General features: G+C 40.4%; 3 protein-coding genes across 3 annotated transcripts; 2 read left to right on the top strand and 1 right to left on the bottom strand.

The window, feature by feature from the left end:
- Positions 1-1,223: 1,223 nt before the first annotated feature.
- LOC145898291 (alpha-(1,3)-fucosyltransferase 7-like) lies at positions 1,224-4,622 on the top strand. The gene is made up of 5 exons (XM_082986722.1): positions 1,224-1,282; positions 1,455-1,670; positions 2,097-2,249; positions 2,718-2,906; positions 4,010-4,622. The coding sequence occupies exons 1-5, from the start codon at positions 1,224-1,226 to the stop codon at positions 4,620-4,622; spliced, it is 1,230 nt and encodes a 409-aa protein (XP_082842848.1).
- An 820-nt stretch (positions 4,623-5,442) lies between these two features.
- LOC145898292 (uncharacterized) lies at positions 5,443-9,430 on the bottom strand. The gene is made up of 6 exons (XM_082986724.1): positions 9,372-9,430; positions 9,167-9,300; positions 8,042-8,364; positions 6,091-7,883; positions 5,974-6,020; positions 5,443-5,734 (listed from the first exon to the last, which is right to left on the bottom strand). Exons 1-6 carry the CDS (start codon positions 9,426-9,428, stop codon positions 5,443-5,445), a joined length of 2,646 nt encoding a protein of 881 aa, XP_082842850.1. The 5' UTR covers positions 9,429-9,430.
- Positions 9,431-9,615: 185 nt separating this feature from the next.
- Positions 9,616-23,059, top strand: LOC145897712 (sperm-specific sodium:proton exchanger-like). Its single transcript, XM_082986114.1, has 32 exons — positions 9,616-9,945; positions 10,022-10,161; positions 10,219-10,331; positions 10,954-11,150; positions 11,317-11,445; positions 11,663-11,832; positions 12,209-12,300; positions 12,613-12,753; positions 13,309-13,452; positions 13,764-13,879; positions 14,204-14,232; positions 14,298-14,379; positions 14,544-14,722; positions 14,926-14,979; positions 15,203-15,277; positions 15,489-15,586; positions 15,809-15,928; positions 16,067-16,223; positions 16,582-16,632; positions 17,125-17,273; positions 17,612-17,743; positions 18,084-18,235; positions 18,497-18,604; positions 18,843-18,980; positions 19,537-19,664; positions 19,923-20,014; positions 20,426-20,549; positions 20,767-20,895; positions 21,638-21,829; positions 22,524-22,620; positions 22,684-22,788; positions 22,979-23,059. The coding sequence occupies exons 1-31, from the start codon at positions 9,795-9,797 to the stop codon at positions 22,782-22,784; spliced, it is 3,780 nt and encodes a 1,259-aa protein (XP_082842240.1). The 5' UTR covers positions 9,616-9,794; the 3' UTR covers positions 22,785-22,788; positions 22,979-23,059.
- The last annotated feature ends 1,715 nt before the right edge of the window (positions 23,060-24,774 follow it).

Here is a 24,774-nt window from a genome sequence, read left to right on the forward strand (position 1 = left end):
CCAACGGTTGACGGTGATTGTATAGTCACCACAAAGTGGAAGTCTTTGCTTGGCCGTTTGGTCAGCAAAGACGTCTTATAGTCACACCAGCTGCACTGATGAGACCTTTTCGGTCGAAACAGTGGCCATCTGTCTGCAGCTTATACACAATTCATATTATTGGCTCCACTTTGCTTATCAATCTTATATAGTTTGCCATGTAGAAAAAATGAAAACAAAGTGTTTTTCGCCTTCTTAATCTTGTTTGTCCACCAAAGTGGGGATTTTCCAGTTAACCATTAATAACTCGACGGTTTGAAACTTAGCGCCGAGATTGGAACCTTTCCAAAACATAGTGAATGTAGTCTTCCCTCAGTAAATACTTCTTACCTTACAATGACTATCGATCTTTTTGGCCCGAAAAACGTGTCCAAAAGAAGCTTTTTAAATTCCTAATTTGTTTTACTCAGCGTAAAGTGATGTCCATAACGTTTTTATGTGACACATTATGGTTGCAACTCTTCGAAAAATGTTAAAATAACTGTTATCATACCTTAAAGTGTTTGTTGTGCGTTTATTGTATGCACTAAATTAAAACTGTAATACTGCAATGCTAAGCAGCAATAAAAAATTTTGTGTCGTAAAGGTTTTTTTATTCGTATTTCCACTTGCCTGAAAACCTGAAACGAAGATTTGCAAGAGATTTTTTTCGAAATTTACGAAATACTAACTTTATTGTTGTTTTCACTTCAGAAAAACGATGTGCTTAAAAAGGCACCAACGCAATCAGTTTCTTCTTCTGATGCTGATATGTTATATTGTGGTGTATTACTACTGCGATGCATACCTGTTCGAATCTGCCCACTTAGTACGCACGTGGTTCATGACCCAGAAGGTTGTGAATTCTGACGTATCGGCTAAATCCATGTTTACCTTCGACAAACACCTCCTGACAAGGTAGGTGCAAGTTACCAAATACATTCTACTTGTTGCATTGTGTGTCGCCAGTTATTTTGAATACAAGATAACTGGCATGGCATGGCGGACAATTAGGTAATCGACCAAGGCGTCCGACCCAAACACCAAGTACCTGACCGGGATTCTTGTCCATGATAATCTGGGTTCAAATCCCAGTCCAGCTTAAACTTTGTTGTTAAAAATAAAAAAAATTAATAAAAGATGACTTACAAAGTCCTCATACGATTTCTATCCCTTTCGGTATAATTGGTTTCAAACCAAGACTCATGAGTTGCTATGGTAACAGTCAAGCCAGAATCTCGACCAGAAACGCCAACCACCTCAAGTGAGCTCCTATAGCCCATACAGAGGGCAGAGTAATGGCCCGGGGTGCCTTGTGTCGCTATTTTAAATTAAACTGGGTTTTTGCATCTTGCTTCGTCACGAAACGTGATTTGCATCCAGTCTAGTCGTTTTATTTTGCGACTTGAATCGGTGAAAGAAATTCCTTTCTACAGGAACGCAAGCGCATGCTCTGCAGAGAGGAAACCCCTGATTCTTATGTGGAAGCCATCGTTCGGCGCCGTTGTCCCCGATCCGAACGCCTGCCCTGGTTGTTTGCTTACCTACGACCAGAAGGCCGCCCCCCACGCCGACGCCATCATATTCCACTGCACCGAGACGCGCAATGACGTCAACTGGTTGCCGTGGAAACACAGGAACCCTGACCAAAGGTAAGGGGGGAAGAGGGACTCTCCACGGTTTGGGTGAAACTGTTCTCTTGTGAATGAGAGTTTCGTCTGCTTCGGTAAATATTCGCAGTCGCTCCGAGAAGTTGGAAATGATGCCATGTATTTCGGTGGGTTCAGTTTGGTGAAAAGTTTTGCCTGATAATAGACAATTGTCAAATTTTGTACGGTCTGACCAAAGGCCAAGTAGCGATATGCTGATTTAAGTTTGTATCACACAAGTAAATCACTCAAATATTTGCCTTTCGATATAGAATTAAATATTCTCTCAAAATACACTCAAATATTCGCTGTCATTCTCAAAATGATTGTGGTTACAATGGAAACATTTGAAAGATGAATTTCTTAGCGGTTACATGGACTTTACTGTTTGTTTTGAAGTTACTGTAAAAAAGTGTATTATTGTTATAGATGGGTGTGGTTGTGTATGGAACCTCCATGGAACGTACGCCATGTGTTCGGCAAAACTCTTTCCGGGTTCAGAAATGTGTTTAATTGGACGATGACGTATAGAGTCGATTCTGATGTATTCGCTTCGTACGGGGAGATGCCGTTGGTCAAAAGGTTGGAAATATTTTGTTTTTAGTTCCGATTTTTTGAGTTGGTCGATTTATTTTATTAAATGCTGGAAATAAGCTCCGATTTGTCTCCCAAAAATACGGATTCAACAAGTGTCGGATTAACCATAGGCAAACTCGGGCCACCTAAATAACTTTGTGTAGTAAGTTTGAGATTTAAGAGGTCAAACGGACAACAACGCCTTCTCTGCATTGAAAGTAAATTCCTCCACAAGCTTGACTTCGAAAATTGATTGACGGATTTCCTCTTTAGTACTTTTACCCTTGACCCTGAGCGCAAAAAATACACGTGTACTTTCACGCCGCGTTGCATAACTTGCCTTAGGGCCACTAGAGCCAAAATCCAGCATTGGATTCAACTGTAGCTGCGCTTTCGGTTTCACAGCTCCTGTAAATCGCACAAATATACGCAAGATATAGTGGCGTTGCGTTAAATTTCCTTCAATGTTTACAGGCCATTAGAAGAGATTAAATCCCACAAGGAACCTTCCTTGATGGCTGCCTGGGTCGTCTCCAATTGTCACTCACCTCCGAGAGAACGTTTTGTGAAGGAAATTAAGCGATTCATAGCAGTGGATGTGTATGGGAAATGCTCTGATAAACCTCTGTGCAAGGGAAGATGTTTATATGACGCACTGGCAAGGTAGACGAGAAAGTTGTTTCGGTGAATTTAAGATGCTGTTTCAAAAACACATTGAAATGAGTAATAAAATGTTTTTACTTCATGAAATCTACCTAACCAGCAGCACTTCTTTCACGTGACACAAGTTAACCATCAATTCAATTTTAAATGTTACTAGAACAACTTTGTGTCCACGCTTCTGGTTTTAGAAAACATGTTTCGCTTTTTATTAAAGCATCTTCAGTTCTTATTTAAAGTTGTCATTCTATTTGAATAAGAACTGAAGATGTTTTGTTGCTAACGCTGCCAGGCATACTATTTGTAGTATAACAACCGAAACGTCGAACAAACAAGTTTTTCTTTTGCCAGAAGAGCTTTTAATTACAAAAAGAACTGAATATGCTTTAATAAAAAGCGAAACATGTTTTCTAAAACCAGAAGCGTGGACACAAAGTTGTTCTAGTAACATTTAAAATCACATTGAAATGACCTTTACGCTAAATACTTTATGCAGATTAATGTTTGTCAAAGTAACCTTGCATTAAAATTATTAAATACAATCCTGTTTTTTTCAGTGAATACAGCTCCCGAAATTTATGCAGGGAAGATTGCGAATATAAGACTTTGTCAAAGTAAGTAAAGCTTAAGAAACCAACAGCTTTACCTTAAATTGCTACTGACAAGATGTGGGAGAAGTTTTCTAAATATGTTGGATAATTAACAGCCACAAAGAATGCCATGTTATGGAATTGAAAACTATGACATCACACAATCATTGCACAACAAAATAAATGAAATATAAGCAAATGAGTCATATATGATTATTGAGCTGCAAACAGTCCACATGGTATATATCTATATCAGGTTTCTTCAGTGCAGCTGGTGACTGAGCATGCTCTTGCCGGTTAGCTGTCAGCCATAGGCAAAGACTTTTCCATTTTGTGGAAAATTAAAACAAAAATATATACACTTATTTTTTCTCGCATACAACTGACTACAAAGCTATTGTAAATTTTTTTAACTAAAATGTTCATAATGCTTTACATCAATGAAAATAATTGCAGCTTTTTATTTACCCACAGTTAGTCTCTTAAAACTTCCTTAACAATTTTCCTGCCTCCCAGATACAAATTCTACTTCTCCTTGGAAAATTCTCAGTGTCGGGATTACATCACCGAAAAGTTCTGGATCATGGGGCTCGGAAGTGGGGCTATTCCCGTGGTCATGGGACCTTCCCGGGGTGATTACGAGCTGGTGGCTCCCCCACACTCCTTCATACACGTCAACGATTTTCCGACTGTTCGAGAACTCGCGGATTATCTTCAACTCGTGAGTCGCGATGACCAACTTTACGAGAATTATTTCCGCTGGATGAACGATACGGAATGGTACAAAAATCCGCCAGGAGGCGCTAAAGACCGCCATGTCACCGCATTGGCGGAAAGCCGTCGTTTTGGCAACGCCAACGGCTTGTGTGCGCTCTGTCAGAAGCTCAGAAACACTCCAAAGGCGCAAAAAGACGTCGTGCCAGAACTTGACCAGTGGTGGTTCGGCAACGGGTATTCACCGAAAGGGGATTCCATACCGATATGTCAATCCGGGGCCACAGAGAGCGGTTACCCCTTGAGGTGGGCGGTAACTCTGGGATACACAGCCGGGTTTGTATTCGTTGCCTTAATCGTGGTGTGGGTTTCCCAGATTCGAATTAACAGACAGGAAGCATTCAACGGAGTTTGACAAGGAGAGTCACTGCACTGAGCAAAATAAAACATAAACCCTTCCTTTTTTATATGAAATACCTCTTGGTACCGCTTTCTTCGGCAATCATGAGGCTAAGCATCAAATTTAATCATAACGCGTCCCCAATCATTATACCTCGAACCCGAACCCTCAAAGATGTTTATCCTTCTAATTTCTACCTTTACTATACCAGCAGGCTAATAGTTTATTGATGAAAAATGCAGCATTACAAGCACATTCTCCTTCGTTTTACTTCTTCTATTTTATGGCTGTTAGTAATTTTCAGTGACATCATTACTCACCTATAAATATGAAGTTGAAAATTGCTGCTCTTCATTTTTCCATTCAAGTTGATATTTTTTAAATTGTATTTGATGTTGTATTTTCCACGAAAAAATACAGCAGTATATACTGACTGTAGTTACGCACGGGCCGAACTTAATCCTCATTTTCCCTAAAGTGTGACTGTTGGTTAGAGCAGAATGTTTCAAATCGCATGCCGTGTACAAAACAACGCAACAATCTTCACTGTGTAAAGCGCTGCTACCCTTGTCACAAATTATGCGTAAGATTCACAACCACCACAGCTGTTTCTGTAGAAAACGCTTGATGGCTGCGAATGATTTGTGACTGGAAAAATGTTCCGCAATCATGTTAGCTGTGGTAAGCTTTGCAGTGCTACGTTGATGTGTGCCAATGCTATTTGTTCAACGGGCAATAAGTCATGCTTTTTCCAATATAAAATTACCACTGGGTCTCACCAGGATTCCGGGCATTCTAAATGTTTCCAAGCATAGAAATCATAGCATAAATTTTATCACCACACGCCACCATGTGGCCCATGCACTCGTCGAAACTCAATGACGTCACGTAAATACAACTCGCTACAACTAAAAATGTCGCTTACATCATCGTCGCTGAGGCACAAACGAAATAGCACATACGTCATAAAGATCGCCGCCATATTGTAGAACACACGCAAAAGTAACGATTTTGCTATTTCTGAAGGTTTCCGTCGTTTTGAATTCGTACAGCAGGCTGGTGATGCTGATAGTGTGATTGTTACGTCACTGTCCTTCATTGTTACGTCCGGAACTGTACTCTTGCTCCTGATTGAGAATAACATTTTTTTATTTAAAACATTAACCTCCCTAAGCAAAACGTTCTGGTATTTTTTTTAACATGAAAAAAGGTATTTTACTTATGGAAGCCATAGAGATAATAATGAAATGTTAACTCCAGACAGTGCCACTGTTTCCACATCATACAGGTGCCATCAGTGTTGTGGGACTGTACGTTACTGATAATACGCAGTAAGCATTTTTTACAATGAAAAACATTGACTCACGTGACCAATGTAGTTTGGCATGAGGTGCGATGGTTTGATGAATTTTCCTGAAACGAAACAAAAAAAAACCTCCTCATAATCCACAGGAAAACTTATGGACATAGAATATTAAAGTACCTTTGCGTGCTTTGGCGCCGAGGTTCGTGTTTCAAAATGCAATCGAGTCGGTTCGTATTTGAATTTTCTCATAATGTTCGGTAACACCTCAGCACAGTCATAGAAATCACACTTTTCCGGCGCTCCCTCATCCGCTTTTGCAACGTCCGAATCTTCCACGAGAAGAATTCTTGATTTTTTGCCACACAGTTCCTTCAACAAGTCTTCGCTGGCAGCGTTCACCAATCGACGAACCGTGAAGTCGATTTGTTCGCTGATTGGTTGCTCGGGTATCACCTGTTTTTTCCTTCTTGATTCAAATTTGACAATCAGTTTATTCATGTGGGGGGAGCGGCGTTCAGCTGCATTGGATTGCGTTTTGAAATATTTTGATAATTTGTCGCCTGGCTCTTGTTTTAGTGTGGAAGGTGAAATTTCGAGGTTGTTTAAATTTTTAACCGTTTCATTGTTTTCGTTATCTTGGTGTCTTCCGGTTGCCATGGCAATTTCGGAATTTTCAATGGTCTTCGTGCTGAGCTCACTTTCAAGCAATTTAGTTTGCAAAGTTTCTTGTTTAATTTCGTTTCTCCCAGTTTTGTTGATTGGCGAAGGAGCAGTGTCAGATAATTCTGACCCTATAGTATCCGCACCGTCCTTCATCAGATTGATCACATCGCGTTCCACATCATCCGCTGGTTGTTCTTCCTTTGTTCCAATCGACGATTTCATCAAATGTGAAGTGTTTTCCTCTACATGGAGAAACCCATCTGTGTTGCCATCCATGCAATCATCCAACTCTTTCGATTGGGAACTATCACACTTTTCGGCGTGCCCAGATGGTGCGGATCTTCGTCGCGGCGAATTTATCTCGACCTTCTGAGACGCGTTAACTTTCTCACTTTTGATCAGGTTGGGGGCATCCCCGTGACTTCGGTCAGTTTCCTGTGATACCTTGGGTTGTAGAAGGGTATTTCCCTTGACTTCGAGATATTTTTCGTCGGGTTTTCTCGGTTTGAAGGAGACGACTTTCGGGGAACTGACAAGTTGTCTGGTTGGAGTATTAGTGACCGGTGCGTTATGACGCCTTCTCTTGTCTGACGGCAGAACCACATCGGTCAAAGCAGACAATTTCTCGGCGTCTTTCAAAGTTGTAACATTGGCGCTACCTTGTGGAAAATAGTTTTCTCTCGACTTGCCGCCAGATGGCAGGGATTGAACAGAATTAAAATTTTGCTTTTCTTCTGTCAACCCTAAACACACCAGAGGTTCTTTAATCTGAAACTTGCTTGAAAGCTTTTTCCTTGGTGCTGGAAGTTTGCTTGGTGAACGCGGAAGAGGTCGGGGTTTGTTGGAGATGATCTCCAATCCACTTGGTGGCAGCACTGGTTCTTTTGCCTCGGAATCTTTACCTGCGGAGCCGCGTCTGAGTTTTCTTCGCTCACGTGCAGGTTTGTGCGAAGAGGTGACCTGACCGTCAGACACTTTGTGGCTTGAAGAGGAGTTTGTGGATAATGTATCAGGTTTGTTGTGTGCTTCTGGCTTTCTGTAAGGCGAATGCAGTGTTTGGTTCGACCCTGCAGTGCGAGGGGTGTTGGTAGGCGTGATGTCATCGTCCGACTCGCCCTTGCACACTTTGTAGTCTTTTGTTTCAGCGTCTGGAGGGCGCTCGCGAGCTGGCGGCGGACGTGATCTGCGATTCCGAGGATGTTTTGGGTTGTCGGGAAGCACGCCACCTGGCGACTGTCGGGCGTCCATGAAACGGTCACGTGACTTTTGTCTTCTGTTTTTGTCTCTTTTCGCGCCGAGTGGTAAACCTGTGCACAGTATGGGGGAGAAGTTGATATTTTATAACTTCATGTTTACTTTAATATTATTATTAGTTTTTCTGTGTGCTGTTTTTAGTGAAAACATGTTTACCAGCTCTCATATAACTTTCCTATCAGGTATATATTGGAATTCATACACGGATTACCGCGATCAGACAGCTTCGAGTCATTTGCACTCAGATCGTCCACAGAGCGCCCACGTGTGTCTTTTATGCTGGTTTTTAACTTTCCGTCAGGTGATGCTGCGTTTGTGTCGCTCAACGATTTGTCGTCGTTCCTTCCCCAGTATATTTTTCGCGCCGGAATAGAACTTGAAAGTATTTCTTTTGTGCCACAAACTTCTCCAGCTCCCTTGGCATCCCCAAGTGGGCGCCCGAGAGACAGCGCTCTACGATGCATCAGCAGTGAACGAGTTTCTTTGGTTTGATCTTGCAGCGGTGATTCTGTGTGGGGTACGGGTTTATCATTCCTTAAAAACAAAATGTGGGCTTAATTTACTCACGAGTTCGTTGCATTTATTTTTGAAATAAAACAAACCGCCTTTAAAAAAGTTTATCATTGGTGAAGACGAACTCACGTTTTATAGAATTACGAACTATGGAAACAAAATTGTGTTGACAACGAGGTATGCTATCTTGTGTACAACCTGTATCATTATATTTTTCACCCAAAAAACACTGGACTATGATAAGAAATATTGAAAAAAAATACAGGTGTTATTGGCAATAAGCACACAAAGCATAAGGTTCAACAACAGGATTAGCCTGTTTTTTTTTTAATTTGCCAGTCAATCATGAAAGCCAGTTTCGGAGATCACCATGAAAAAAACAGACTGGTCCTGTTTTTAAAGCGAATGCTTTGTGTTCATATTGCCATTACGGGAGGTACAGGTCAGCATCTGCAATCCATGGTTAAGATCCCAATTTTTCAATATTTGAAGTCATAGGTGTTATTGAACTGGTAATATATTGTGTAATATATCACTGCATCAATTTATGGTTCTGTTAGTACTTCATTTATTCCAAACATGGATAGCTGAGCTCACGTTGGTCACGTGACTTTTGTTTGCCATCGCTTTTACAATTCCCACATTCCATTTGCACTCGGCTACTAATGGCATGCTGTTTAGTATTAACGTCATAAAATGGTTTCGCAAAGCAAGGTTTTAAACCGCCCGTACAAATAGAATACGTACCGTACTACGCTTTGTAATTTAAAAGTTGCAATGAGCGCTATCAAGACCTGCAACCAAGGGAAAGGACTTAGCTTACATTATATGTTGAACGCCTCCAGCCGATTTGCTTCTTATGCGGTTCTGCGAATGAGACGCGATCGAAGATTTCTTCATTTTCTTTTTAATTGAGGTCAAGTCGATTCCAACTCTGTCTAGCATCATGTGTACTTTCTGCGAGTGAAAGTTACCTTGTAATTTAGTTAACTGTGTTAAAATTAGGCCTATATGCTTGTGACATTTACCTTTATGCTGCTGACAGCCTCGCTGAACTTTTGTCGCCCTGGATCTTCGGTTGCCATATCGCCCGACATTGTAAAAAAATCGCAGCAACTGTGAAACCGTACTCCACTCTTGTTGTTTACCTTCTCATTACCCTTTATTACGTCACAGAGCGACTATAAATGTAATTGTGACAAAACATAAAGCAAAAGCAAGACAGACTTTGAACCAGCTGTGAAAAGTAATACTTCAAGGGTAGACCAGATTTTACCTAAATTTCAGGACAGTTTCTTTAGTTAGACCTTTCTGGGACTGTCTTTGTATATAAAAAGCTAACGCACTGGATTTTGAAGCAAAAGTCAGATAATGTCAAGATTTTGAAGCAAAACGTCGCCCAGCTGGTAACTTCTGGGTCGTGCAAGATACCAGCGAAGATTTTATAAAACATGTCCGTTACCGAACTACCGCCGTATTTTAACACAACCGCTGTCGTTAATGGCAGCAACGTAACTGGTGCAACACCCTCGGGGAGCCACGGGCAGCACCACGAGCCACCGTACCATATCCTATTTATATTTGGAAGTTGTGGCGTTGGCGGTAAGTGCATTTATCATTTTGATTTAACTTGGTTTTGATGGAAAAATATTTACAAAAATTACATGTATGTTGGCAGCGGTTCTCAGAATACTTCTACGTAAGTGGGCGGAGTTTGTAAGCCGATGGAAATGGGGGAGCCTGATGAAACTGCCTTACACCGTTTTCCTGCTTATCATTGGTATGATCGTCGCTGCAATTGGCCTCCAATATCCAGCGGTAACAATCTATTGTAACGTTTCTGTACTACTGTTACCCTCAACTTAAAACTTTTAGGACGTCCAACCGTACCTCCTCAGCCGAATGGACCCCGAACTTTTTCTTCACGTTTTTCTGCCCGTTGTCATTTTCGAATCTGCTTACGTCATCGACATTCACGTCTTTTGGAGGTGATTTTACCTCAAGCAAATTGCGCTGAAGGTGTTTTTTTTCTGCCAATGCGCAATTTTGATCATTGGCTGTTGCTTGCTGGTGTAGTTGGCTGGTTAATTCTGCTTCTTGTTTGCAAGCTTCACAATGCGATAAACACGTGAAAAAATCGGTTTGGGTCAAAGTTTTGGCGTAAGCGTTGACCTAAAGGTAGAACTAGAACTAGAACTAGAACTACTTGTCTGATATGACAATGTCCATACAAGTAATGCTACAACAAAGTAAATAGTTTTGATAGTGAGCACGAAAAAAAGAGTGGAAGTCTATCTTGTCAGGTGTCATGCTTTTCATTTTGATTTGTTGATTAGTTGCAACTGCCGCTGTCCAATAGCAGTGGTTCTCAGACAGTTTTGAGTGCAAAGCATTTGGAAAGGTTCATCGCACTTGCGGCGCACCAATTATAAATCCACCAGGACAATTCTTTGTATGTTTAAAATTTTCAGTCGCAGATGGCTAACTTTGTTGTTTACGTCTATTTTTCCAAACATAACTCATTTTTTTGTTAACACTGTTACACGAGTCCTAAACCACCGCTTTATAGAGAAATGTCCTGCACCAAAATATTACAATCTTTATTTTCAGGTCCATTGGTCACGTAAGCATGCTTGCTGTACCGGGACTTTTGCTTTCAACAATGTTAACAGCAGCGTTATCCCTCGTAATACCTGAAATCGGAGGCATCGTTAACTGGGAAGCTAAAATATACATTGCTCTCATATTCGGAGCTATTATCAGTGCAACAGATCCAGTCGCCGTGGTGGCTTTACTGAAAGAGCTAGGTGCTGAATTATAGAACCCACCTTCCTTGTCAAGCATAAATTATTGGTGTTAAATCTTGTAAAAGATTAATTTACAGATCTGATGAAAACTGTGGTAAATCCATTGGTATTGAATTTACTGATATATTTATCAACCGAAGAAAATCGTTTTTTCTTGCTTCCACAGGCAACCAGAAGTACTTGGGTACAATTATCGAGGGCGAGGCTTTGTTAAATGACGGAGCTGCGATAGTCGTGTTTAAAATCTTTCTGGAACTTTTGAAATCCATGACCCCGTATTTTGAAAGCCAGACAGGTTTGCAAGAATTTATCGTTGGAAATAAAATTTGCAAAGATTTAAAAATAATAAAACAATATATTTCTTTTTTTTGATGACCAGCCTTTTTCAAAAAAGCCAATATACCAGAAAAGGGAAATGAGGAATTTTGTACTGTTTATTTGACGTTTTCTATTGCGCAATAAGTAATGCCAAGAAAATCTGCTGTCAGTTAATAATCCTCTTTCTTCCACAGCGCTTACCACCTTCCAGCTGGTGATGCAGCAATCGTTGCTCGGTCCAGTGATAGGTTGGCTTCTTGCCCGCATCGGCAGTTTCATCCTACTGCAGATTTACAACGACGCCCTCGCCGAAATCACCGTCACCCTCAGTTTCACCTACATGACCTTCTACATTGGTGAAGTTGTAAGTTGGTTCGGTAGCAAATATATAAGTTTAGAATGACGTCTCTGTACAGTTTTATTCAAAATGAGTGGTTTTTAAATGAAAAAAACAACTGTTATTTTGCAACCCATAAATATTGAAAAACATACCGTTAATGGTACAGGATCATTGGTCATTGTCTTAACCTGCAACAAAAAGCTTTGTGATTTTCTGACACATTAACCGATTTTGTTTATAAGGTGACAATACCAAAATTTACTGAGAAACCACATTTCGATCAGCTTCACATTCTACTGCATGGCATAATAATTTTAGTTTCCTCATTTATGTGTTTGTGAACATTTATGAGACCTCATCGTATCCCATTTCCAACGTTGACATCTTTCCATTCATACAGTGCGAAACATCAGGTGTTCTGGCTGTTGTTACGTTTGGATTAGCTCTCGACCGAGCCTCCATCACTCCACAAGTTGACCACTTTCTACACAGGTAGGAAAGCGCTGATTGTATTTTGTTGTCTGTTTTCTCAAAAAAAATGCAGTTCATCTGTTAAACGGAGAAGCTTTAGTAGCAAACAAAAACAATTTACAAATAAAAAATATCCACCAAAATGCATGAAATGGCGTTAAATAAATAATATAATGGTCACTTGGGTTTGGGTTAAATAATATAAAATGGTCTATTGGGCATAAATCTGTCGATCCCACAGAATACAAATAATAAGTAGAATAAAATTAATAACCAGGTATATTGAAGATTATAAGACACCCCACCCTTTAACCAAGGTTAATTTTGCCACAGATTTTGGGAGATGCTCGCTTACCTCGCCAACACGCTCATCTTCGTGATCGTCGGTATCACGATCACGAATCACATGGAACAGATCACGACGTATGACGTCGGCTACCTACTCATCATTTATATCGGAATCACGTTTATTAGGTAGAACAAATGTCTACACATGTGCGCACGTGTTTTTTATATATCAAGTTTTAAGATTAAACCCACAAAAATAGTAAACCGCTGCAATAAGTGGGCGATCCAGTTAGGCTGCATTGCCTGGGCTGCCAAGCCTAAAAACCTCATGATCGCGATACGATAGCTGTGATCGCAGTGGGGCGATCCTGCCTATCATGCCATTGTATGTAATATTACTGCGTTATCCGCTACAATAAGTTTATTTCGACAAATAGACGTCGAAAGTTTATTTCGATGTTTATTTTAACTTCAGGGTGTTCGGGCAGCGTTGCCACTTTTACTATTTGTCGATATTCGATGCGAGACAATGCACTAAAAAATATCAACAACAGGGTGGATTTTCCGAAGCTCGGATCTTCATTTTGCCTGGAAATTAAAAAACTTTCTAGATTGCTTCATCTTCGGGCAATACCGCAAGATTTTATCGAAATCCAAAGAACGAACTTTAACATTCGTGATACATGTTCCAATGCTCACGTGTGTTCCATTCATGTTTAATGTTGGAATTTACTATGACAGAGGTCTGAGCATCTTCTGCTTCTTCCCGGCGATGAAACAACTCGGGATCGAACTTTCCTGGCGTCACGTGCTTGTCATGACGTGGGGAGGGCTGAGGGGGGCTGTCGGACTCGCTCTAGCGATTTACCTCAATAGCTACGTCAGGTATAGGACAATGTTTATAAAGTTTCTGTATATATTAAGCTAGTTTGATTGTTTATGCAAATCATGGTAATATTTAGGTTATATGATGCAAGCTGGTACAGTGGTTTTTGACCATTTTGGGTCACGACACACTTGGATGCTTTAGTTTCGTTTGCGACGCATCAAACTTTTAAATCTGTTCAATTTTTGTAATGAACAATTCTACACAAAACATGCTGAAGTTAAACTGATCATATTATAAACACACCCACAAGTGCGGTTTATTGCCCATACATTTCGTCCTTACCCGTGCATTTATAACTTTCCACCAGTATTCTTACTCCCGACTTAACTACTGACCACGCCGGTGCTGGCGATCACGTGACCCTCGAGCCACCAACCACAACAGCCCTTGACGTCAACTCGACCATGTTCAACCCCATGGCAGGTTGGTACTTAAACCATAACTTGAAACGAGCGAATTGGTTGAAAGCAAATATATATGGGTCTTACCCACGAGAAAAAAACACTTTTTCGAATCACTTTTGTTCAAGTTGAACTTTCTTAAAAACTACTTAAATTTTATTTATAAATGCCTGAGGGCTTTCCACACGAGAAAAAAAAGCTGTTTCAAAATATTTCTTTTTAGGTTAAATCTTTTTAACTTTGAAACTTTTTTTTTAATTTTGAAGATTTATCATAGCTACAGACTCTGTGGTCATATGAGCGCGTTTAACGACCAGTTTATTTTGAGCTTTGTTTGTTTTTACAGATATGGATTTTGAGAAAATATTTCAGAAGGTCAGTACAATTTCATGCCATTATTTTCAACTAGTGACATTAGTAACCTTGACTTGCACTTCCAGATTCTCATCCACACTGGTGGAATCGTCGTTCTTACGCTGATCATAAACGCCAGCACCATTGAAGCAGCGCTCAAGAAACTGGGTATAAGATTATCTGTTACATATCGTAGATGTTGACTATAGTCATGAAATCTTTTAGGAGTTGCCTATCACCACCAGGCTTTGGTACAAAACGCTTCTTTCATATCAAAAAGGCACGAGCACAAACCAATACGTACTTATCAAACTATTTGTATGTGCCTCAAGGTATGCTGGACATCACCAATGCACAGCAGATGACAATGAAAAACGCCGTAAACCGCATCCAGAGCGACCTCAAGCGGTCGTTGGGCGTGCTCAAGTACGATCGGTTTTTGGCGGATGCGAAATGGAGTATGGTGGAAGACATGACAGTGGTCGATTACCCGTACAAAGATAACGAAAAGGTGACAAGCTTACGTCACATGAACTAGGGTTGTGATTAAACTTGAAGAAGTTCGAGGTGAAATGTTCCTCAAACAATTTGCAATATATACAACAATTCTTGCAACAATTTCTTTGAATATACGCACTGCTTTCTGATTCATATTTGTTGGAATGTATAAAGTCCATAGAAAAAAGTTTTCTTACACGAACCGTTGACTTTTAGTTGGGATCCGATAACATAGATGGCGAAGAATCAAAACACCTCACAACGATTCAGGTAAGATGTTATTGCGAGACAACATGACTGAATTGAAATGATTTTTTCGAATTAAGCTCCAATATAAAATGCTACTAATATCGTCATTAATGCTTTTGAAACTCAACAGTTTTATGTTATCGCAAGCCAAGAGGGCACCTCCCTTTATTCTTTGCCGTTTCAACTATCATCAGGGCATCATTAGATTAATGCTCATATAACTAGTTTATTTTGTTTCAATCAGATTTACAACTCTAAAGACGACACGTTCAAGGACCTGTTTGAAGAAGCAAGACTGCGTATGATCAAAGCACTCAAGGTAAGACTGTACTGACCAAATGGCAAGCCACACTTTTTCATGCAAAAAAATTCACTTGACTTAGGGAGTGCGGGTCTTCAGGTTTTATTCCTTGCCATAATAATTCCTAATATCGGACTTAAAACTGAATTGTTGGAACGTTACAAAAGATCCAAATTTGAAAGAACTAAAGTTGGCGACAGTTGTTATGGAAACAAGTTTTTTTGTGCAGATGTCGTACGGTAAACAATACAGCAACGGAATGTTGACTGACCAAGAAGCCCGAGTCCTCATATCGGCCGCTGACACCGCCGCAGATAAACCTGGAGCGTAAGCTTGTTTTTTACTTGTTTAAGTTTTTTATCTTGCGAATTTTTTATAATGTCTGGGATGCTGTTGTCTGTCATTGGAAAATAAAGTAGAGTACAAGTTTTGTAATAAAATTGATGTTTTATTGCAAAAGCGACAAAACCATGCCTTTCAGTTCCTAAAATACCCAAACAAATGCGGTTTAATTTTATAATTATTAACATCGAATTTTTCCTGTTCCAGGTTTGTGAACGTGGATACGATCAGTAAGAACTGGAAAGTTACAGGCTTTCTACCCTACGCAAAAGGCAAGCTTGAAGACTGGATGTACAGTAAAAGAAGCAACGACTTAAAACCACCGAGGTAAGCGTATATATATGATAAAATGTTAGTAGGAAATCATTTTGCTAAGCAAGCTGTTTACTCCCCTTGAAACCTGCTTAGACCTCATACATTTTGCACAAAATTCTCCGCTTATAAAGGTATGCATTTGTTGCATAGGAACCGGCAATTGAGGAAGATCTACCGTCTTGTGATCAGCAACAAGTTCGAGATAATCATGCAGTGCATCGTCATCCTGAACATCATCCCCATCGTGCTCGATTTCTCCGTTGACGAAACGTGGACGAACGTTGAGACTTGGTGGTTGTCCCTGCAGGTGATAAACAACTCATGGAATTATAACATGGGGCGAAGTCATGCGCTTAAATGTGGCCGGACGATATTTATGATATCCAAATCGTCGAACGATTTCACTGCCAGAGCGTTTCGACTTTTCAACTGAGCAAGATACGAGACATCGTATAATGAAACTGTTGTCTCCGATTCCGTCACAATACGCGGTCGTTTTCCAGATAAAGTACGAAGCATGCACACCCATGCAGAGTAATTTGTTCTCTAAAACCTGTTTATTAGTAAACACGTTGTATAGGATGAAACCACAGGAGCAGCAGCTTACGTAACGGCGGCTATCGTATAGAAGAAATATGTAACTTAACGTCAATGTTATTTTGCAGATAGTCAACATGGTGTTCATCGCTATTTACTGCGTGGAAGTCGTCTTGAAGGTAAAACGTTGACGTATGTAAGGTTAATTAATTTTTCTACTTTACTACTTTACTACTTTGGATTATACGTTTTATACTACTTTATAACTCTGTTTAAATACAACATACAAATATGGAAGACCGCAATCCGTTATAGCAGGGTCCCTGCAAATAAAATAAAAAAATATTTATAAACCAATTCGATTAGAAGTAATGAAACTGAGACTTACGGCTGTGCGCCTTTGCGGAAGACAGAACTGCGCTATTCGTTCGTGGGTGAAAATTTTTATAAATTCCGGAATCGATTCGAATCAATGCTGGTGTTATTTTGTTTTTGCCATTCGTCACCAGACCAGAGCATGATGAACGAGCATTGTAACGTTACTGTTAATGTTCACCGGTCATCCGTCAACGCGACTGGACAAGCTGGTTTGGCGACGATTTAAGCGAACGTTGGCTCGACACCGACTTGATACGTTTTTAACGATTCCGCAACTGATCGATTTTTTGCAGGTCCTGGGTTTGGGGAAGAAGCAATACATCCGAAGTCGTTGGAACCAATTCGATCTTCTCATCCTCGCCTTCTGCTTCATAGAAATCATAATCGACTTTACTTTAGTTGACAGCGCCCCTGGGTCTGGAAGCATCGTTAAAACTGTCAGGTGAATATAACACCCAAGTACCCTGGCAATTACTAATTTTAGTGACAACCGCAGAATTGTTGCAAGCGAAAGTTAACAAAACTTCCAAGACAGTAATTTAGCCCGTATAACTAGTCTTGAAAATTTATAAACCGTGATTTATGTTCCCAACAAAATTTTATGTGATGAAAAAAATTTCCTTTTTAAGGTAATATTTGCGTTAAAGACGATAGTGGTTTGGACGCAAAACCAAGGACTTTCTTTTTACACCCAACAATATTAAATTAGTTAAAGTCGCGATATCAGACCTCAGAAATAAACGTTCCTTCACTTATCGTCCATATTATATTCTATATCAGAACAACCAAGGTTATCAAGTTCGGTCGAGCCACGAAGGCAATCCGGACACTGAGGGCCACGAGGTTGCTGCGTTTGTCCAAAACGATCATGCCCAGAATGGTTGACTTCATAAACAAACTTATCAACAAGAGGTAGATACCGGGTTTCAAGGTCTAATTTTCTCACTGTGGATGCAGATAGGTGGAATGTTTGTGTTCCAAAACACACCCTGCGCTCATGTGGTTTAGGTTGTAGAGAAATTCTTTTTTACCGTGAACTAAAATTTTCTGTTTGGATAGTTTACGTCACTATTCCTGGAACCACAACAGAAATACGGGATTTGCAAAAAATAAACCCAATTACCTGCTGGCAATTACTTCATTCCCACCTTCACTGGTCAGCTCTGTTTCTGTATCCACGCAAAACATAAACCCTCGTTGTCATCCACATTCACACACAAACAACTTAAACCACTTCCTATCTGATCCCCAGGTTGAGTTTCGGTTACAACGTGGGAAAGGGTTTTGTGACGGGAGAAGAGGAGGTGAACAAGTTGATCGCCAGCATCAGTGAGAACAGAAGAGTTCAATCCAAACTTATCGAGGCTTCAGATAGGAACAGACTGCTTGTAACGAGGGAGATGGGTCAGTTGTTACCCATTTTCTTCTGTTTTGTTAAATGACGCGTTGAGAAAGTGGGTAACGCGATTGTGCGCCGAGTAGCGCGGGTTCGAGTCCCGGTCCAGTACACATCTTATCAAAAACCTTTGTTAACTGTAATGTTATGATCAGCGTATAATTTTTCTGCTAAACTGCAGTTGCGCAACAGGTTGCATTTTAACACCACAAATTTCGGCTTAGTATTGAGTTTCTATGTAGAAACACATGTCATTATTTTTTTTTCAGGTTTGCTTCAGCGTGACCACCCTGGAATTGCCATCAGCGTTAAAACCAGGAACGCTGTTCGAACCATTCTCAACCATTCCCGAGACACCATCCACCAGTTGTGTGCTGGTAAGTTGGATCAGAGATTTTTTATTTTCCAAAATTAATTTTTACAGTGACAGTTTTTATTCTGTTCACATATTCTTGCAGTTGTTAAAATAGTCTTTTAAAAGTCTTGGTACGTTTAAATATACAATTAAATGATATGTCTTGACTACAGATGACAAACCTTCAGCAATTTACAATTAATTCTGCACTTGGTGCAGACGAGAGCAACTTTCCAACTTTTACGTATACTTCTTTATAGGAGGAGTTTTGGATGAAACAGAAGCTCAGCTCCTGGAGCGCGGAGTCGAGATCCGTCAGAAGAGACTCTCCACCTTCCCGTCCACCGTTGCTCCCTTGCCTCCGGAAGATTTGCTCGAGAATATCTTCTGGATAAGAGGTAAGAGAACAATCCGTAGAGCACGGATGCCCTTTATTTTGAGAATTCCCGACAATCTCCTTTCTCCTCAACTTTGACTATTAATATTGTTTTGCGGTCTCTGTTTAAATATTAGCATTTATCCGTTACGGTTTTTCGTCCAATTGTCGTGGCGTGGGTATTGTTTTTTTTCTAATATATTGCGGCTATATGTTCATTATTGGTAAAGCATTATTTCCTAACAAAACAGTAGACCCCGTGAAAAAACGCGAAATTCCGAAACTGTTCTACTTGTTAACACGCAGTGTATGTTAAAATAAACAATAGTTGCTATAGCTACGGTGCGTGTTAAAAAACTAAACGACCGGTGAATCGGTTCCGCAGGTTGTCGACCAGTATACTGGTTTGAACTATCCATAATCTGCTTCACCCCTGGTTTCGGTTCATCGGGCAAGTAGTTGATGGTCGTGTCCAGTACACACTTTCCCCCCCCGCTTTATTCGCAACCCGAGTTGTGTTTACGAGTAAACGACTGCTAATTATTTGCAGTACATGTTATGCTTATCTTTGTGTTAAGACAACATGGACTTATTGGAATTCGTGAAAGAGCATGCCACGTGTATGGATTACGATTATGGAGACACCATTATGGAAGAGGACGACGTGTCTGACGGAGTTCACATCATCGTGTACGGAATGATCAAGGTTAGTGTCGAGTGTGTTTACACTTGATGGTATTTGTTCGCTTCTATATTGAAATAATGAACATTTGTAACAATGCTATGTGCATGTTTACCAAGCGATAAATCGTATTCTCTAGTAATATCCTAAATTAATGTGGAGCTAATCAAACAGTGTACTTATTCATTTACATGGAAACATACTCTAATTTTGTTGACTAACCCACCCTAAGTACCAATCCTATCTACAAAACGCAGCGATAAATTATACTTTCATATCCAGTTGTTCGGTTCTCTCCACGGTCACATCCAGCATTTAAATCTCACCAGTGCTTTCAGCACTCGAACAAGCAAGAAGGAAGACACAGACGAAACGTAAGTTTTCTCCAACTCTGCTAAAGCTCTGCGAGAAATAGAAATAACATTCCAATAATGAACACTTACTTGCACCTGATCAAACGAGAGGGGATCTCGCGAAAGCTCGTGTTTTTTAAAAAAACAAAAATTAGTCGTTTTAAACAGTGCATCCCAATAATACTCGCATCATGTTAGAAATATCATGCGTTTACGAAAACGTGAAAATCTTAGAGACAGTTTGGGTCGTTCGTTTAATCCCACGACTTGGGATATCCGTAGCCACGTCTCTCAAATCAAACAAAGCATAGCCGAGCAAAACGAGATAGTGAGGCATGCAGCTTTTGTCAAAATAAACGTGTGCCACATACTTGAAGGAAGAAAGGTTGAGACACCCTGTACGTACAACCTTAACCTTGTTTAACATTTTAGCGATGAATCTGAATTGGAACCGGAACAAGAAGATTTCTTGGGATCCGGAAACATTATCGGGGAAATCGGTTTCCTCACCAACAGTAACCGAACTTGCACAGTCACATGCGAAACCGCCGTACAGGTAAACACTGTTGAAAGGTTCTTCCCGTAGATGAAATTTCCGTAAAACCTTGTGAGGCTGTCTAAACGCGCCTTAAAAAAACTTACATTGAACTGATATGAATTAAACGCTGGTGATAAATAGTAAATTTGCTCAAATCAGGGCGGTTGTTATGTGCAGAATGACATGGGTTCGAATCCCAGTGCGGTCAAAACAATCGCTGGTATAACTTTTTCAGACGTATTTTCTCTCCCGGGAAGACCTGGTCGGGGCATTCGCAAAGTTTCCGGACCTGAAGAAGAAGATGTGGAAGGTTGTGGCGGTCCGGATTAGTGTGCCTCTCTACCTCGAACATCTCGAATACCAGGTTTGATGGACTTCATTCTGTAACAATATACAATATCATGTGGTTTGTTCGAAAATGCAAAGTTTTTCTTGTTTATTGTGCTTTGTCACGTATGTACGAGGGGAATATCCAAGAAGAACGCAGTGTATTCGATATCGCACTGTTTGAAACGAAAATGTCTTTCTTTTATTGTTGGTGAATACAGGGCCGGTACACGACTATTTTTCACCCTAGGCAAGCATCGAATGCTTTGCTGCAATGCCCCACAATTCACTTGAATAAGTTATAGTCAATTTAATGTTAAAAGCATTCTGGTATCTGCAAAGTAAGTTCTACGCCCGCTTAAGGTAAAGCGCTCTGCTGGGCGGCCACCTTGTTCGCCTAATCATAATATGCACTCTGGCCCTGGGTGTTTACAAAGCTAACAAACCAACTGCTTATTTCCCGTGCTTTCCTAATAACTCAATTTCTTCAATACGCTGTGTCGGTGTCAGGTCTATAACTTTAGTAATTTCTGGTGTACTGTTTTAGACAGAATGATTAAAAAAACATTTATTCGCTCGAGCTTCCGCGAGCTTAACTTCGCTTCATCTATGGTGCTGCAAATAGCTTGGCAAATATAATGCGGTAACGGCGCTAAAAACACGAACAAAAAACGCACGAAGAGGTGATCAGAAAACACCTCATAACTGCGTAAGCCATCGGACGTACAGATTACATCGTATAAACATCACACAATTCAAACTTCCTCCCTCGTTTACAGGCGTTCGGAGTGGAAGAAATCCACCTCCATCTCGCCAAGGGTTACATCGTCGAACTCAACCAAGATCACCAAACATTCTTCTTCACCGACGCCATTTTGGAAGTTTCGGTGATCCATGGCTCAGTGGTGACCCCGACACCGAGAAGTTGCGTCATCACCGCTCCCCAATTGATGCTCCCAGAGTATGAAGAGGTGACAGCGTCGTTAAGTCCTGGTTGGCTAACGTACTTTTCTCAGCCATTTGTAATATTGCGAGAAAAAAATGATCTACGTTTTAAACTTGACATAGAAAATATTGCAGTCTGTCCGGTATCTTCCTGTGTTAATAGATATGTTTAATGCAGTATAGCAATATTCAAAACCAGAGTGAAACTTTCATCATGAAATCGTTGTTTATTTGCGAAATGCCACTTTATAGCACGCCTAAACAAGCCGCTTTTTTTTACCATGACCGAAGAAGTTGTTGTCAATCGATGCTGGAAATTATTCCCCATTATATTAAATTTTTGTAGTACTCCGTATTGGTCTCTGATCTATAACATCTATAGTTTCTGGTGCACTATTTTTTAAAGTCAGAAAACTTATTAGCACACTCTTTGCTTCATCAGGGGCAAAAAAATCACCCCCTATACTGTAATTATCGTGGCGATTTCCACCTCGTATACTTTATACCACAAGAATGGAAACGTTAATTTTCAGTAGGTTAAAATTTGTCTGCTTTCTTATTTAAGACAAATAGATTTCGCTTTGAAAATCATCGCCGGTGTATTATTCAAACAGAATAATGGAAAGCGTCCATAAAATTTCAATCTTTCCGCCCCCGTAGAAACTGTGAAGGAATTTTAGGGAGCGACGCAGTAAACGTAATTGTTGTTTATTTTTGCAGCTGAAACTGCACGAATGCGAGTTCGCCATTCTCCTCGTGATACGACGTGAAACGGTGACGCTGGACACGGTTCCGAGCACCTTAGGGATTCACCACCGTGTGTAGAAGATGTTGTAAGAGTTATGTCCGTACGTTCATTTTAACACGTATTAAAATACAGGTCCCTCCCGGTTCCAGTCATTTTCACGCCACACGTCGAGCATCGTTCCACGCAAAACCTCGCAAATCTACCCCATCGAAGAAGAAGATGAAGAAATTTAGGCAGGTTTGGGAGTAAAAAAGATAAAGTTTTGTAATGCAAAAATACCTTTGATGACTTTTATGTAATATAGAATTTTTCCGGACGCGCTTCATTGCAATAATTTCTTTCATACCAACTACAAAGTTTTTTCGACAAACAAATATTATTAGTAACATTTTACAAGAAAGTTAAACAACCTGATTTTCTGTTTCAGATTTCTTCTTTGGACGGTGTTTTGGAGCTGCGTGTAAACTTTTTTCAACCCAACCGTGCAATAATCACAACGCCCATGCGCACTTAATTTGCATTGTGAGTTTCTGAAAACGACCGCAGCAATACAACGATACAGCCTGAATGCACGGGTATTTAATTCAAGTCATTTCGGTAGGAGCAAGTGCAGAATGCACGATATATTGCTGTTAAAGAATCTTCTGTAGGGTTTCTAAAATATAAGTAATATTGAGTTAAGGGACAACTTTTCTGGTACGAACAACCTTATAAAACATAAGATGTCATGGCACTTCTGATATTGTGCAACAAATGAAGTTTATTTAACCGTGTAGTGCATAAACGAATCGTGAGCGAAAGTTATGATGGAATCTAACGTACAGCTTGTGTGTACGGATTGTTCCTTTAGGATAAAAATGTTATCGCATTCCATCAGAATTCGGGCGCGACACACACGGTATCGCGTTGCATGAATGTGCTTAAACGCCCAGCGGTAAACAGTTGCCTGCTCCAACCCCTGAAGGCAACGCTCCTCCTGTTTCGTTAACCGTTCAAGTTCGTGGGCGAGACCAAACCCCGCGGGGTTGATTGTTTGCCGTCACGCCATCATACCGACCGAAATATCAAAACAAACCTACTTCGTTCGGTATGTAAATTGATCGATTTGCTTGCGAGTCGATGCCCTGCAAGACCCTCCCTTCTTAACATTGACCTACATATGATTGCATTGGTAAGTTTTTGCAAGAAATTCCCTATTTATTTGCCGTTCTATATTTGTGGTTGAGAGAGTTGCTCAGCACTTTAAAGAAACACGCATAACTCGACAAACAAGTCGTTAAACATTTTCAGAAAATGCCACATCAATGACATTTATATTCCAAGCCTTTTAAAACGATCTAATAGCTTTGCATTAATCAGCCTCCCAACTAGGTTTACGCGCCCGGAGCTACACTTTTTAGCAGGTATCACCTTCACAACAGGACAGTTGACCTCGTGTGCAAAGTTGAACTTTGCATATAGCGTAAACCGCGCTGCTGGAAACACCGTGTTGTTGAATTGTTTCGCCGCAAACATTTTGCAGCGCTACGCCGTCCAAACCACACCGGCCTTCGGGCGCTATTTGTGTGAAACACAGCTTCGACAAAAGCCTGAATTTTGTTCACTGAAAAAAGCTGCACAAATATCGTCATATTTTTTGGCGTGAGGGTGGGTGTTAAATTATAAATTTCATTTACCAAAGACGAGCGGTGTTCTGTGTAATTACTGAACAAGAAGGTTCGCAAAAATAAATTGTTTATTATCCCATCATATGCTTTTCACAAATCCATGTATAATCTTTCAAAATCATGTTGTGATAAAAGATTACCTGGGCGAATTTGTTTTGTTTTCTTGCCAATCATTCGCCCATCTGCTCCTAAACGAAACAAACAGTACGTGGTCTCATGCAAGAGTGGCAGCTGTTTACCTGTGGCTTCTCCAAAGCCAATTTTGGGATTTCACTCTCACGACTTTCCTGTAATAAACTCACCACACCCGACTCTTTGCGAACGGTCCGCCCACAAGCTGCAATTTCGTGACCGAAATCTGCAAATTTCCAGGGTGGTTGAGATCGAATCTCGCCTCATTCAAGTTCAGTTGGATAGCGAGGGAAGCAATGCAAATGTGCAGAGTTTGTTGGTGCCATTACACGCCCTCAACACGCCCCCAGGGCAAAGTGAGGTCTCCCTTTTTTTTCGATTCGAGATCATGAGAAGACGATTCGCCTCAAACACCTGAAGTTTG

The sequence above is a fragment of the Ascidia mentula genome, chromosome 4 (genome assembly GCF_947561715.1).
Source record: "Ascidia mentula chromosome 4, kaAscMent1.1, whole genome shotgun sequence".
NCBI classification, from domain to species: Eukaryota; Metazoa; Chordata; class Ascidiacea; order Phlebobranchia; family Ascidiidae; genus Ascidia; species Ascidia mentula.